Source organism: Glandiceps talaboti, chromosome 6, assembly GCF_964340395.1.
Source record: "Glandiceps talaboti chromosome 6, keGlaTala1.1, whole genome shotgun sequence".
In the NCBI taxonomy this organism is placed as follows: Eukaryota; Metazoa; Hemichordata; class Enteropneusta; family Spengelidae; genus Glandiceps; species Glandiceps talaboti.
The window spans coordinates 7,412,512-7,426,583 of record NC_135554.1 but is presented as its reverse complement, the minus strand read 5'-3'; the positions used below and the strand labels follow the sequence as shown (position 1 = coordinate 7,426,583).

The window sequence follows — 14,072 nt, the reverse complement described above, 5'->3', positions numbered from 1 at the left end:
TTTCCATGGCCTCTCTCATTCAGCGTCTGGCCAGACTAATCCAATCACTCACACAATCACAACCGTCTTTGTTCCAGAAAATATAAACCCCTTTTTAATTTTAACTCACAATCAATCATACAGGCACTCTCAAATGATAACTCAATTAATTGACCTTGAATAACTTTGTAATACTATGTGATATCAGATGTCAAATAATATCAATTTCGCACAATGCGATATGTTAACGTCTTGTGTGAGAGACCGTCTGCAGCAATCAAACAGGTCGTGTCCCGAAATTTGACCCTAAGTGTTTACTTGACGATGACGTTTATAACTTCGTGAACCAGATATAGAAACGGGGTTGTCTTTTAGACTCCTTAGTGCAGATTGGTTTAAATTTTCTATAGGTTCCCAGCTATTGAAATCTGAGGAGTAATTTTCCCATTTAACTAAATACTGAAGTTTACCATTCTTATACCTACCACGAATTATTTTCTCAATGCTATAATATGTCTGTTCATTGTCAGTGGTAGATATAGTTGCAGCGGTATCAGAACTTACATTAGTCTGACTTTGTCGAGTATTTTGTAATTCCCGCCTTATTTCAGCTCGTTTACGAATAGTTTGGCGCCACGATCGTCCTCTTGGACTCTTGGTGTGTGAACCTGAAGTTGCTTCCGGAAATGAATAATATTCAGTTTCTGAGTTCATGTGATACTGTGTCTTATTTGTGTGTTGTTCATCGTCATTGTTAGTTATTAAGGTGACATTAGTGTCGTTGGTTGTAGTGTGATTATTTTGCCTAGCAGGATTTTCAGTATCTGTTTGTGTTGTTGTCTCTTCATTATTACTCAATAGATGCTGGGGTCTTAGTCGGGCATGCTTCAGTCGATTTGAATGAATTACCTTAGGATATTTCTTATTTCCTGTGATATGTTCTAACTCAAAATTTACAGGTGAAACCTGTTTGATTATCCTAAACGGTCCACGGTAAGGATGGTGAAATTTACGACTATGACCCAGTTTGACTGCAGGGTGATGTAAATATACAATATCCCCTACCTTGAACATGTGATCCCGTGCCTTTTTTGTATCATGATATGTTTTCATTCTATCTTGTGCTTTCTGAATGTTTTCCTTGGCTAGTGATATTGCTAAATTCCTTCTGTTTGCCAGTTCATCCAAATGAAATTGAATGTTACGTGATTTACCTAATTTTGGCAATATTTCAACATCGACTGGAAGTCGCGGTTCCGTGCCAAAGAGAGCACAGAAGGGTGATACTCCAGTAGTTTCATGGGGTGTTGCCCTGTATGCAAAAAGGACAGATTGAAGATATTCGTCCCAATCATTTGCAGATAAATTTGCATACATAGAAAGCATCGTAAGTATAGAACCATTCAACTTCTCCACTTGACCGTTCGTTGAAGGTGCATACGCAGATGAAGATCGTTTAATGACGTCAAAATATCTGCATAATTCAGTAACAATTTGAGACATAAATGCTGATCCTTGGTCAGACAACAATGTATTTGGGAATCCAAATTGGCAGAATATGTTTTCGAATAGTATTCGAGAAACTGTTTCCGCTTTGCAATCCGCGGTTGGGAATGCCCAACAAAATTTGGTAAGGTATTCTGTGATAACTAATATGTAGTTATTTCCACGTTGTGTTGTGGTCAATTTTCCTACAAAATCAATTCCTATCTTATCAAATACACCATTTACTTTTAACGGAAGTAATTTTGAACGATAGCGAATTCCATGTTTTCGTGAATGGCAAAATGCACAAGAAGCCACGTAAGTCGTTACGTCCTTAATTAAACTTTCCCAATAATAACGTAACCGGATTGCCTGTATTGTTCGGGAAGTACCCAAGTGTCCTGCTGTAACATCATCATGAAGCCTCTTTAATATGTATAGTTGTAAGGATTTTGGGAGTACTAATTGTCGGATACAATCACGAGCCTTAGCTGATTTGCCTGTGGGGGACCAGTAATGATATAGAACTCCGTTTAGGACAACAAAATTGTCACTGCTTTGTATTATTTTCTGAGCATGTTTAGTGTTGGAAGGTAATTCACCATCGTTAGTTAAATAGTTAATCATTGGCAATAATTGCTTGTCCTGACGTTGTAAAGTAGAGAGGTTGTCGGCATTAAAGTCATCAGTATCAGTTGTCTCACTATGTAAGGTCACTGTGTTAGAAGAGATCGTGTTAGACTGTTTAGTCTTGATATCAGTTTCAGGCGAGTCGTATAGATTTCTAATATCCGTTAGGATATCCTCATGTGGGTTGAGTTGTAACTCGGATATCTTTGGAATGTTAGTAATTTCATTCATAGTTAGTTGTGACTGATCGTGTGTAAAATTTATCTCATTTGAACTAGAATTTTCTGTTGATGTTATATCAGTGTTTTGATACTTTTCAGGTGGATATTCACGTCGCGATAAACCGTCGGCATGTGGTATAGAAGCGCCTGACTTATGTATGATATTATATGTGTATCCCTGCACTTTTAAAATCCATCTGGCTAGCCTACCGCTCGGAGCTTTCATTTTGAATAAGTAGACTAAGTTTGCATGATCTGTGATTATTGTGAATTCATTTCCTCGTAGGTACACATCACATTGAGCTAATGCATGTATTACAGCAAGACCCTCACGTTCTGTACACGTATAATTTCGTTGTGCCGGATTGAGAGTGCGTCCTCCATAAGATATTACTCGTTCCATACCATCTTGAACTTGTGCTAATACGAAACCTACACTGTATGCTGACGCATCCGTATATAATAGAAATTTCTCGTCAAATCGTGGATATGCTAATATCGGTTTTGATGTCAATGCTAGTTTTAACTTATCAAATGCTAGTTGACAATCATTGTCCCATATGAATTTTGTATCCTTTACAAGTAGTCTATGCAGGGGATTAGCTATCTTAGAATAGTTGTGTATAAATCGTCGATAATATCCCGCACAGCCTAAGAATGATTGAAGTTGGGATTTATTTGTTGGTACTGGAAATTTAGATATTGCCTCGACCTTTTTTGGGTCAGTTGAAATGCCATTCTCATTCAATATATGACCTAGGAACTTTACCTCCCTTTTCCCAAATGTACATTTTTGCGGACCTAATTTCAAATTTGCATTAATTAGCCTACCTAGGACAACGTCAAGGTTGTGAAGGTGTTCTTGAAACGTCCTTGCGTACACTAAAATATCGTCCACGTAACAAATACAGGTGCGAAATTCTAAGTTACGTAAGAGGAATTTTACGGTGTTTTGGAACGAGGCACTTGAATTACGCAGGCCTTGTGGCAACGTTCTAAACTCAAACTTACCATCATGGCTAACGAATGCCGTTTTATGTGAATCTTTCTCATCGAGAGCTATTTGCCAAAATCCACTCGTCATGTCGAGTGTAGAAAAATATTTGGGCGACTGACTTCCGACTGTTTCGAGGACATCCCTTGTTTCAGGTAATGGATATGTGTTTGGAATTGTTACCTTATTCAATTCACGGTAATCAATTACAAGCCTCCATTTTCCTGATGGTTTTTTAACCAGCAATACCGGAGCACTGTATGGGGATGTGCTAGGTTTAATTATGTCTTGATCTAACAAGTCATTTATTTGTCTTGTTATTTCCTCACGTTTCTGTGGCGAAACCCTATAAGGTGCCTTTGGTTTTACACGGGCATTGGGCTCTAAGTCTATTGTATGCTTGATAATATCACAATAGCCCAAAGTATTTGATCTGTCAACAAAAGCCTGTCTATTTTTCCATAGTACGTCTTGTAAGTCATTAATTTGGCTGTCCGTCAAATCAGAGCATTGCCCAGTGAAGTCAAATAAGGAATTAAATTCTGCCCGTTCCATAGAGGGTTGTGTCTCATTATGTATATTATTGTCTGTCATGTCAAAATTATGCAAAGTTGTGCCGTCTGGGAGTGGCTGAAAAGTTCCTAAACGTATGTGCCTCCCTAATGTAACTTGGTCGTCAGAAACGTTAATTAATCTGACTGGAACTGAATCATGATTGGTTGATGTTAATAATCTCGCTGTTTGAATACCTAAATAATTTAATGATGTCACATTTGTAGTGGTTCCTATCAGACCATTTGGGAATGAGCCCCTTAACTTAGCCGAAATTATACATTCACACCTAGGGGGTATCACATATTGTTTTGCTGGTCTCAAGATTGTATTAGTACGGATACGTAATTTCTGTTGTGCCAAATCAATTACTGCTTTATGCTGTTTCAGAAAATCCATCCCAATTATGAAATCTCTGTCTAAATCCTTAATTAAATGCACTGGAATATTGATTAGTCGATTATCAAAATGTACTGGAATTGTTACATAGCCATGAATAGGAATCTGCTGATTGTTTGGTAATTTTACACATTTGTATATAGGTTTCTTGATTTTGAATCGTCTTAATTGTGGAATTTTGTTGAAAAATTTCGTTGAGATCGCAGTTATTTCTGCTCCTGTGTCTACCAAAGCCGAAGTAGTTGTATTAAAAATTTTAACAGTTATCAAATTATTACTTTGTACCTTTAAATCAGCAGATTTTACAGAGTTTAATTTTGGCGTGTGAAAAACATTAAATTCTCTGGTTTTGGTATTTTCCACACTCCTTACATGTTTTTTGAATAGTAATTACCCTGATCAGGTTTACGGCAATTTCTGGCAATGTGACCTATTTGACCACACGAATAACAGCCTCTGTTATAATTTTCTGGACAAGAAGGTGCCATATGCCCTGGACGATTACAATTTCTGCATATTTGTCTACCAGACATGATTTCTCGTCCCCCATAACGTGGACGATTTCTATCAATATTACTTTGATGGCCATTTATAGGTCGATTTCCATTGAAATTGGGCCGTCTTACTGTGGAATAATTACCCTGAAATTGGCGAGACTGAGTATCTCTATACCTTTGAGGGGAATATCCCGCCCTATTGTCAGAAAATGTTTGAGACTCTACCTGTTGTCGCAAATCTTCATTCTGACGAGTGAGCAATTGATTCTGTTGACTCAACTGTGAAGTAAGTTCCACCATATCATCCCGCAATAATTGATCAATTCCATTCTTAGGCATCTTCAATGTTGTATCGCTTGAAGTTTGTTGACTGTCGTGATTCGGTAGTTGGGATATAATTTCCGCTGTTTTGGCCGCTGAGAACGCATTTTCATAGTCGTTGGGTTCCCGAGATAAGGTTGCAATCTTTATATTGTGGCGCAGTCCCTGTAAGAATAGACTTAATATCTCTGCAGCGGTACGATTCGACTTTGAACATTCATCTCTCAAGCGACATGAAAACTGATCAACTGTCTCATTGGGCTGTTGTCGTATTAGACTTAATTGTTGGTCAGTGAGCCATCTTGGTTGTATGCGATGAAATCTTGCAATAAACAGTGGTCGTACTTCGTTCCAATCTTGTGCCAAGTTTTGATCCAAATCTGAGTACCACTTGTCTGCTACTTCTCTCATCAATAATATGAAATATTGAATTTTCTGCTCGTCATCTAAATTCTTCAGTATGGCAAATGCGTCGAATTTTTTTAACCAGAGTTCCGGTGATTCATTGGGGCGGCCATTGTAATACGGAGGCTTCTCAACGTTCATTTGAAGTCGTTCCAGCCTATTATTTACGTTTTCAATTTGATTTTGAATATTATCAAGGGGATTAGCTGGAATATCTTGCGGTTCCAAATTTTGTTCAATAGGAATATTAGGTTGTAAGTTTTGTTCGACGTTTGCCATATCAATTGGAATTTGTGGTATCCGTTCAAGATTTCTTAATTGTCGGCCTGATCGGAGAAGCATACAATGTTTTGACAAAGTACTCACTTTTGACGAATTTTGTCTTTTGAATAACTGTATCCTGCCCGGAGTCGTCCACCAGTGCTACAGACTTGTCTTTGGTGTTGATAGTTATTGACCAAATTCAAGTTGTAACTTCAAACGCACACAGTCAATCTCAGAGGTACCAGAATCTCAGGACACGTATTCAGGGGATAAACTCACAAGCACACAGAATATTACTTTTGGTGAAGTGGGTGTATGCTTAAACCGACAATACGAGAGCTTTGAATTCGTTTTCCTTCACTTACGGCAGTTCAAACTAGATAGAAACAATAGTTCCCCGTAGTATTCATACTACGACGCAGATCAGACACCGTAAATCCAGACGTGTTGCTCTCTTCCGCCCCGCAAGATCTCTCCCCGTGTAAAGTAGCTTATTAGCATACACCCAACATTCACATTTTATTCAAATCTAAAATCTTCATTCCGTAATACAAATATGGTTATAGTAAATAACATGTTTACAGTAAACTTCAATTCTTTTCCTTATATAGGAAGTGTTTATGAACTACAGTTAATTTAATTCAGAGATAATCTATTTTGAAAATACTCTTTTCTACTAAGGCTGAATTCATTAAAAGTTGTGATTTATCACTTGTAGTGACACTTGCAAACGTTCACTTAATTACAAGTAATAACATGGTCTAGCTCGTATTACTATCTCATTAATCAATTAGACCTCACACGGTCGGGTAACCTAGATACAATTACTGTGTTTATAATACAGTTATATACTTTGTAACAAAAGCTTGGCTTTAGGTATAGGTTGTATTAAGGTATAGAGTATAGGTGGAATCATTGGTGTCCGTCAAATATTTATATTTTCATCATCTTCTCCGAAAGTGACGGTCAGAATTCTTCGATATTTGGTGTGCATGTTCCCTTGGGGGAGGCTCTTCAGATTTGTTCATGCCAAGTTGATCTGTGCCATTTTCAATTTTTTATGATTTAAAAAAAAAAAAATGACATTTCCATCATCTCCTCGAATACTACTTATTAGATTGCTTTGATATCTGGTGTGTTGATGTACAGAGGGTAGCTTACTTAGATTTGTTAATTTCAAGTCAGCACGTCTTCATTTTCATTTTTTATGATTTTTTTTTGTAATTTGAATAAAAAATGAATATGTTAATGAACATTATGACCGACACTATTGACGTCAAACAAGCAATGTAATATGTGCTATACTCATAATTCTACGCATTGGGCGCCCAAATGACAAGCGTTTGTTCGAAACAGGGTTGTAAACTTCAATTCCAAATTCTGCACCCCTTCTACATAATCAGCCAGTCCGCAACATCCTCATTTGCATACTCTATCCTTCAGTTTGCAACTATTACACTTTGAATGGCTGCTCACGGGCCTTATTTTTGGGTATTTTCAACTCGCCATAACTTTCACTAGAGTCCACTATTTTAGATACTGTAAACGCCTAAACCTCAACTGACATCTCTTCTTTCGTACCAGCAACACAAATTTTGGAATTACAACACTACTCAATAGTTAGGCAAAATTCTGTCAAACAGAAACTCACAAAAAGCTGCTGTAAGGGAAAGAAACGAAACTACCAAAGATAAAATACAACATCAAGTAACCCCAATTAAAAATAATATCAAGAAATCATCCCAACTTCCAAGTAAAGCAAATTTGTTATCATGTCAAATATTCCACAGCAGTATCAATTGTACCTGCCCTATGAACAAGGGATTTTGTCACATTCCAATGTTGTTGCCAGACTTTGTACGTGTACATGTATTGGTTGTATATGACGGTTGTTGTTTTTTTTATACGAAATGTGTTGGTATTAGAACACCTTTAATTGTGTTGGTATTAGAACACCTTTAATTATGAATTCTACTTTGAATTTGTTTAGCAGTGTGGTCTTCAGTAGAGTGTATGCAACAATTCTTGTATACCTCAACAAAGTCTCAGACAGTTTGTCATTGAACCTAGCATTACCAACTATGCTATACGGTGATTTGAAATCAACATTAATCAAACAACATTCAATTAATTGATTGATTTATAAACTTTATAAAGCATCCTCTGAACGCTTCAGGGAATTTAAAAGCTTTTACCCTGCTGCAATACAATGTCCAAATGAGTCCCTATTATTCCTTTCCATCCTTTACTGGTGCATATGTTTGTTTGTTTTATTTGTTGTTTGTTTATTTGTTTGCGTTTTCTTATTTGATTTCCGTCTCACAAGGAGCTAATGTTGCTAGCCAATGACAGTGATATACTAGAGTGAAAACTTAACAATTCGTCAATTTGCTGTAATAAATGATTGCAGTGCCTCTTCTCACCATGTCATTGCTTTTACAGGCAACAGAACATGTTATATATACCAACCACTAGTTTACATATATATATCACATACATTATCAATAACTGGAAAGTACCATTCACATGGGTTCAGAATACCTATCATCGTAAACCATGGCCTCTTTTACTGCACCCCCCAAGACTCAACGCCACGAGGCCGTGGTTTCGTCCATATACAAAGCAGTATTTCTCACAGTGGCTTTGTACATCAACACTACAGTCAACCGGATTGCCTCACGCATACCACTTGATATACAGAATCTTGGCAAGATACTAGTACGTACACTGAAAAATGACTTGGACAAGTTGGGGTTGGGTTCTTGTTGCTGATTTTGTTTTCATCCTACTTACAAGATTGGAATGACATGGACAGAAAAATAACGACTCATAAAATTGTGGAAGTATCAATTAGGGTTTGTGACATAATGGATTTCTCATTGATGCTGTATACCATCTTATACGATTGTGAGTTTGTAGTAAGTTAGTACAACAGCCGTACATGTAGGGTACAACAAGCTGAGATTGGCCGTTTCATGCGAATTCTCTCGAGGTAAACGTAATATCAACCTGTAGTTATTGAAATGTTGTTTAAAATACTTTTCTTGACTTTACAAGGAACTGAATTTGTTCTGAACATTATAAAAGTACGACCTTTTAGCACAGTGTTCTCTGGGTACATGACTCTGGAACTACGGGACTGCATTCATGGCATCCAGTTTTACTAGTACTCAGTGCTAGTGTCCGTTTATCAACCCTAAATATCAATCTTCAACAAATCTTTCCAGGTCCTTACTTTATACTCGTTATCTCCATCAAATGTTGGTTATCCTAGTAGATTTAAATGACATTAGTAACTTTTACATGGGTCTTTTAAATCTTCCGTTCACATTAACTCAGTGCACGTATCTGTCAACACTTACTGTTCATGTTATATCTGCCTTTTTGACTCACTTGATACCGTCAGAAAACAATCTTACTTCGTGGGAATGGCCCTATAACATTGACATTCGTTCACAATGACAAGTCAGGTATAAGCCAGAGTTGAATTATAATTAGTCCACGATCTGCCTTAGATACACGTACGGTGAACATGCTTGCACAACATAACAAATATGGTTTGTCATCACGTCATTACTCATGAATATTTATTACTACTCTGAAAAAATGTCAGTCCATCATAACAAACCAGAATTCGTTATTTCGCAGTGTCACGGAAGAAATAACACCTATGGGTTTGAGAAAATAAGATTACAAATCTCTTGAATCCTGCCAATACCAATTTCAAGTCGTATGCATATATTTTAGAACATCGTAGTAGGCAATCATTCTTTACTTCATATTCACAACAAATAACACATTTATATAAATACATTAGCAGTTTTAAAAGAAACCTATTCTTTTCCTTATCGTAAACTTTTCTTTTTATGTTAATAGTACCACCAAAAGTGAGTGACCTTACAGCCAATGTCGAGTCTTCCTCTGTCATTAGATCAACATGGTCTAAACCTGAAAACTTTAGTTGTCCACTGGAAGGATATGAATTAGTATTTGAACAAGTATCCGGATATGAGTGTGGAGATAAGATAACATTTGGTCCCAAGAGTCTCACCTCGAACATGACTGAACACATTGTTGACAATCTCTACCCGCACACTGACTTTTCAGTTACAGTCATACCATTTTCAAACAGCGGTATGGGATCCTCTAGTGTGGTTATCAAAACAACAAGAGAAGATGGTAAGATATTAATTTATAAGACTTGTTGTTGAGACGTTATATAATTTAAATGGGGATGAAAAGAAATGTACTAGTGTGGCACAAATTAAATGTACGGAATTATAATTGTAGACGTATCTGTATTTCGAGATGATGTTGCAAAAATACCAAATAAAACTCAAAGGTGGCTGCTAATCACGTGACTGGCAATAAGTCTTGGTTGTATAGATATATATAGATATATATATATATATATATATATATATATATATATATATATATATATATATATATATATATATATATATAACTCGGTGAGTATCAATCTGCTAAGACAGTGCTCTATACCGCAGTGGCAGAGTGTAATAGTTTTGTCTATACACTGAACACATTGTTGACAATCTCTACCCGCACACTGTCTTTTGAGTTATAGTCATACCATTTTCATATAAACTATATATATATATCATGTTATATGATTACATTAAATATTTAGATGAATTTAGATTTAATGCAGTATTCTGCTATTGTATGTTTATTTCTATTCGTTGAATGTTAATAGTTGAAATTAATCAATTTTATAATTTAAAAAAATGTTGATGTTGACGGTTTGTAGGGTCGGTTAATGGATTGATTCACTGTACTTTTCAATGTGTTAATTTTGTATCATTGCTTTCGACGTTGAATACGAGTCAAGAAAAGCTTCCCTGTTTGTCAGACGATGCAACGTAGGGTTCGTTTTATTGATTATTTATGTATTTATCGTGTTGTCTTTGTTGTAGAGCCATCGATGCCATTAAATTTGCAGACTCGAAGAGTATCAGACACAGAAATAAAAGCAACATGGAATCCCCCAAAGTGTCCAAATGGTATTTTAATATCTTACGTGATACACTATTGGGAAACAGACAAGGACGAAAGTACTGCCAGTCAAGTTAGATACATCTTGAACAGCGATGTCACCACTGATGCCAGTAAAAATGTGTATTATAAAATTGGAGAACTGATGCCGAACACTAATTATACCTTGCAGGTAAAGAAAAGCGAATCTGATTCATTATGTCGACGTAAAAAATGTCCTTAGTCAAATAGAATTGTCAATGCCTTATGCTTCTGGAATAGCCCATCGAACAGCTGAGTCCACACATCGAAGTATTGTAATGCCCAATCCAGGCTGCCCAACCTATACATGTACAGGCATCTCCTACTATCATTAGGTTATCCCAGTTGTTCTGTAGACCAATTTTAGTTAAATAGTATACATGGTCTTCCAAGGTAAAAGGGGTCGAGTGTGTAATTTTCGTGTTTGACTTACAACTTTGGCAACTAATTGTTTCCCCATAGGTTGTTGCCGAAAATAGTTGCTGTACCAGTATTAGAAGTAACGCAGCAACAGCTGATACAAAACGTGAGTAAAATTAGTATAGTATTATGCTAGAATTTCAATTCTGAAAATCGACACAATTGGCCACAGGTCCCAAAAGCCGTTAGCAGAATATCTCCACAGCTTATCAGTTCCAGTAGAGAGTATTTAGATGTGTACGTCAGACTGTTTAATTTACAAAAATATGGAACAGCTCTTTATTGCGACTAATCAGTTGTGAAGGCTTTTGTTTTTAGTAGTTTTTTTGTTTTGTTGTGTTGTGTTTTATGGGGGTGGGTGGCTAACAATTCGAAATCATAATTATCGACTTGCTACGGTTAACAGGACAATCAGGAGAAGATGGGAGTTATCGAAGTCAGTCGACATTCAGCACATTAAACAGGCTAACTATTATTTGGTTTTCACTACTCTTTCAGCTTTGTCATCGGTCGGTTCATCTTCTGCAGTGATATCTGGGTCTGTAGTTGGTGTGCTTGTCCTTGTTCTACTTGTGTTGATCTTATCTGTGTTTGTTTACCTAAGACGGTAAGTTAAATTACTCAATAGTAGATTATTAATACAAAAAACCATTGACAATAATAATATCGCATAACTTAAGTTAGGTTTTAGAAATCATCGATATGAATATAATTATGTATCCCAATATGTGTACATTTATATCCAGATTACTAATTCACAAATATATTCCCCAGTTATCCTTTATTTTCAAATCTATCGAAGTAAATATAAACACTAAACTTATATTTAACTTTTTTTATAGAACTGGTAGATCATTGAAGGACATCTTCTCTAAACAAAGAGATGCAAACTATGAAAACGCCACAGAAATATCATATTCCTGTCCACTGGACACGGAAGGTACGTTCTTATTTCAAGTTGCAAAAAAAATACATCATTTCCATGACTACATGCCGGTAATGTTTACAATTTTCCTTCTATTAATTAAGGTTTTTCTTTGTTACCGGTATAATATTCCTTTGTACAATAAATCCTAACCTTATATTTACAAGGTGCGCAGTCCTGGGCATTCAAGATCATAACTGAGTAACCCATATTTAAGAATATATGTGTGACCTCATATATGTCACCTCTCTCTTTACCGTTGTCCAGAAAGCACACGAATTATCCCAGTAGAGAATCCGTATGCGAATGTAGAAACACATGTACAGAATGTTTCAGAAGACGACAATGTTACAGAAGACGAGAAAGTGCCGTTCAAACCGGAGCTTAAGCCTAAACCAGCAATAGCACCAAAACCTGATACCACAGTCACTCAAATCCATGAAACTGCCACGGCACTTAAACCGGAGATACAACCAATAAAAATCAAAGATCTCGTAGCCTACATCAAAAGAAAGAATAAGAGTGAAACAGACGGATTTAAAACAGAGTACAAGGTAAATAATATATGTACAAGTGTTGAGGGTTTGGCCTATCAAAAACTACAAGAAAAAATAATAAATACAAATTGAAATGAAAGGGATGCTATTGTAAATCTCCGGAAAGTGAAATCGTAGTTATTAATTCAAAATTTCTGGTATATATGTTTGCTAAACATCTTATCTGAGTTTATCAGCTTTGCATTAATTAGTAGCTTGTTAGATCACTAGAACAAACTCACTATTTGCCAAAATTAACGCATTCCGTGTACTACCATTAGTCGGATCAGTAGATGTTTACACTCACGGCATAATGCGTTAATTTGGGCAAATAGTGAGTTTGTTCTAGCAAGCTACTAATTAATGCAAAGCTGATAAACTCAGATAAGACATTGATATGAGGTAGGAAATAGAAGAAAAACAACTGTGAGAGGAAACAGTATTTAAAACTTTATTTGAAATATACAGAAAATAATATTAGAAATCCGGAGTACAAAATTGATTATTTCTCCTTTACCCTGTGGTGATAGTGTGGGTTATCGACGTCGTCTTTGTCGTCGCCATCTTTGAAGAGAGTGTTATTTTAGTGATGCACAAGGCATGGCCTACAATAACTTAAATGTTCTTGTCTTAAAAGGGGTGCAGGGGATAACCTTAAACTACATATTTGAGACTTATAAATTTCACCCTTTTCCCAGTTGTTACCACCGGATGATGTAGCGGCATACACGTTTTCGCTGACGGATATCAATAAACCGAAGAATCGATTCAGGAACGTTTTGGCATGTAAGTCTATCTAACATTCTCGTGTTCAAGATGACGTGTACTCCTGTATGACTAGATCTCAAATTCGTTTATACTATAGTATATATTCGACATAGTTGTGTTTTCAATGTTCCAATTCGATCTATAACACCCCTTCGCCGTCTGTGTTCTGTTATATCAGTTTTGTGCGCAGAAATTGATCCTATCTTTATCTCTGCATGTAGATGACCGTTCACGGGTTATATTGGTTGATGAAAATGAAGATTCAGAGTCTGACTACATCAATGCATCCTACATAAATGTAAGTAAACCTATATATTACAGAGTCTTAGTTTAGTAGGGACACATTTTAGTACATCACTTCTAAACATATATTATGTTACACTTTCAACAGTCATGAAAAACTAAGTTGGAAACCACATATTGCAGCATTGACATCACATGCCTCTAGAACACTAGGATTCATATGGCGTGCCCTTTGTCAATGTTTACCACAGTCAAACAAGCATACACAACACTACAACAAATACGCTTGTACATCATGTATAAAATCGTAAACCACTAAACTGCCACACAACTACCAGAGTACGTTTAACCATGAATTAGAACAAAACTAGAAACCAAAATGTTCAATGGTAC

At 36.2% G+C, this 14,072-nt stretch overlaps 1 protein-coding gene across 1 annotated transcript in view; it reads left to right on the top strand.

Annotated features, from left to right (window-relative positions):
- LOC144436160 (receptor-type tyrosine-protein phosphatase kappa-like) overlaps window positions 1-14,072 on the top strand; it is a 39,740-nt gene that overhangs the window by 15,653 nt on the left and 10,015 nt on the right. The window contains exons 6-13 of the mRNA XM_078124867.1: window positions 9,624-9,926; window positions 10,688-10,938; window positions 11,250-11,313; window positions 11,706-11,814; window positions 12,050-12,147; window positions 12,400-12,686; window positions 13,367-13,454; window positions 13,658-13,734. Of these exons, the coding sequence (XP_077980993.1) occupies window positions 9,624-9,926; window positions 10,688-10,938; window positions 11,250-11,313; window positions 11,706-11,814; window positions 12,050-12,147; window positions 12,400-12,686; window positions 13,367-13,454; window positions 13,658-13,734 (1,277 nt within the window). The remainder of the gene's footprint in view (window positions 1-9,623; window positions 9,927-10,687; window positions 10,939-11,249; window positions 11,314-11,705; window positions 11,815-12,049; window positions 12,148-12,399; window positions 12,687-13,366; window positions 13,455-13,657; window positions 13,735-14,072) is intronic.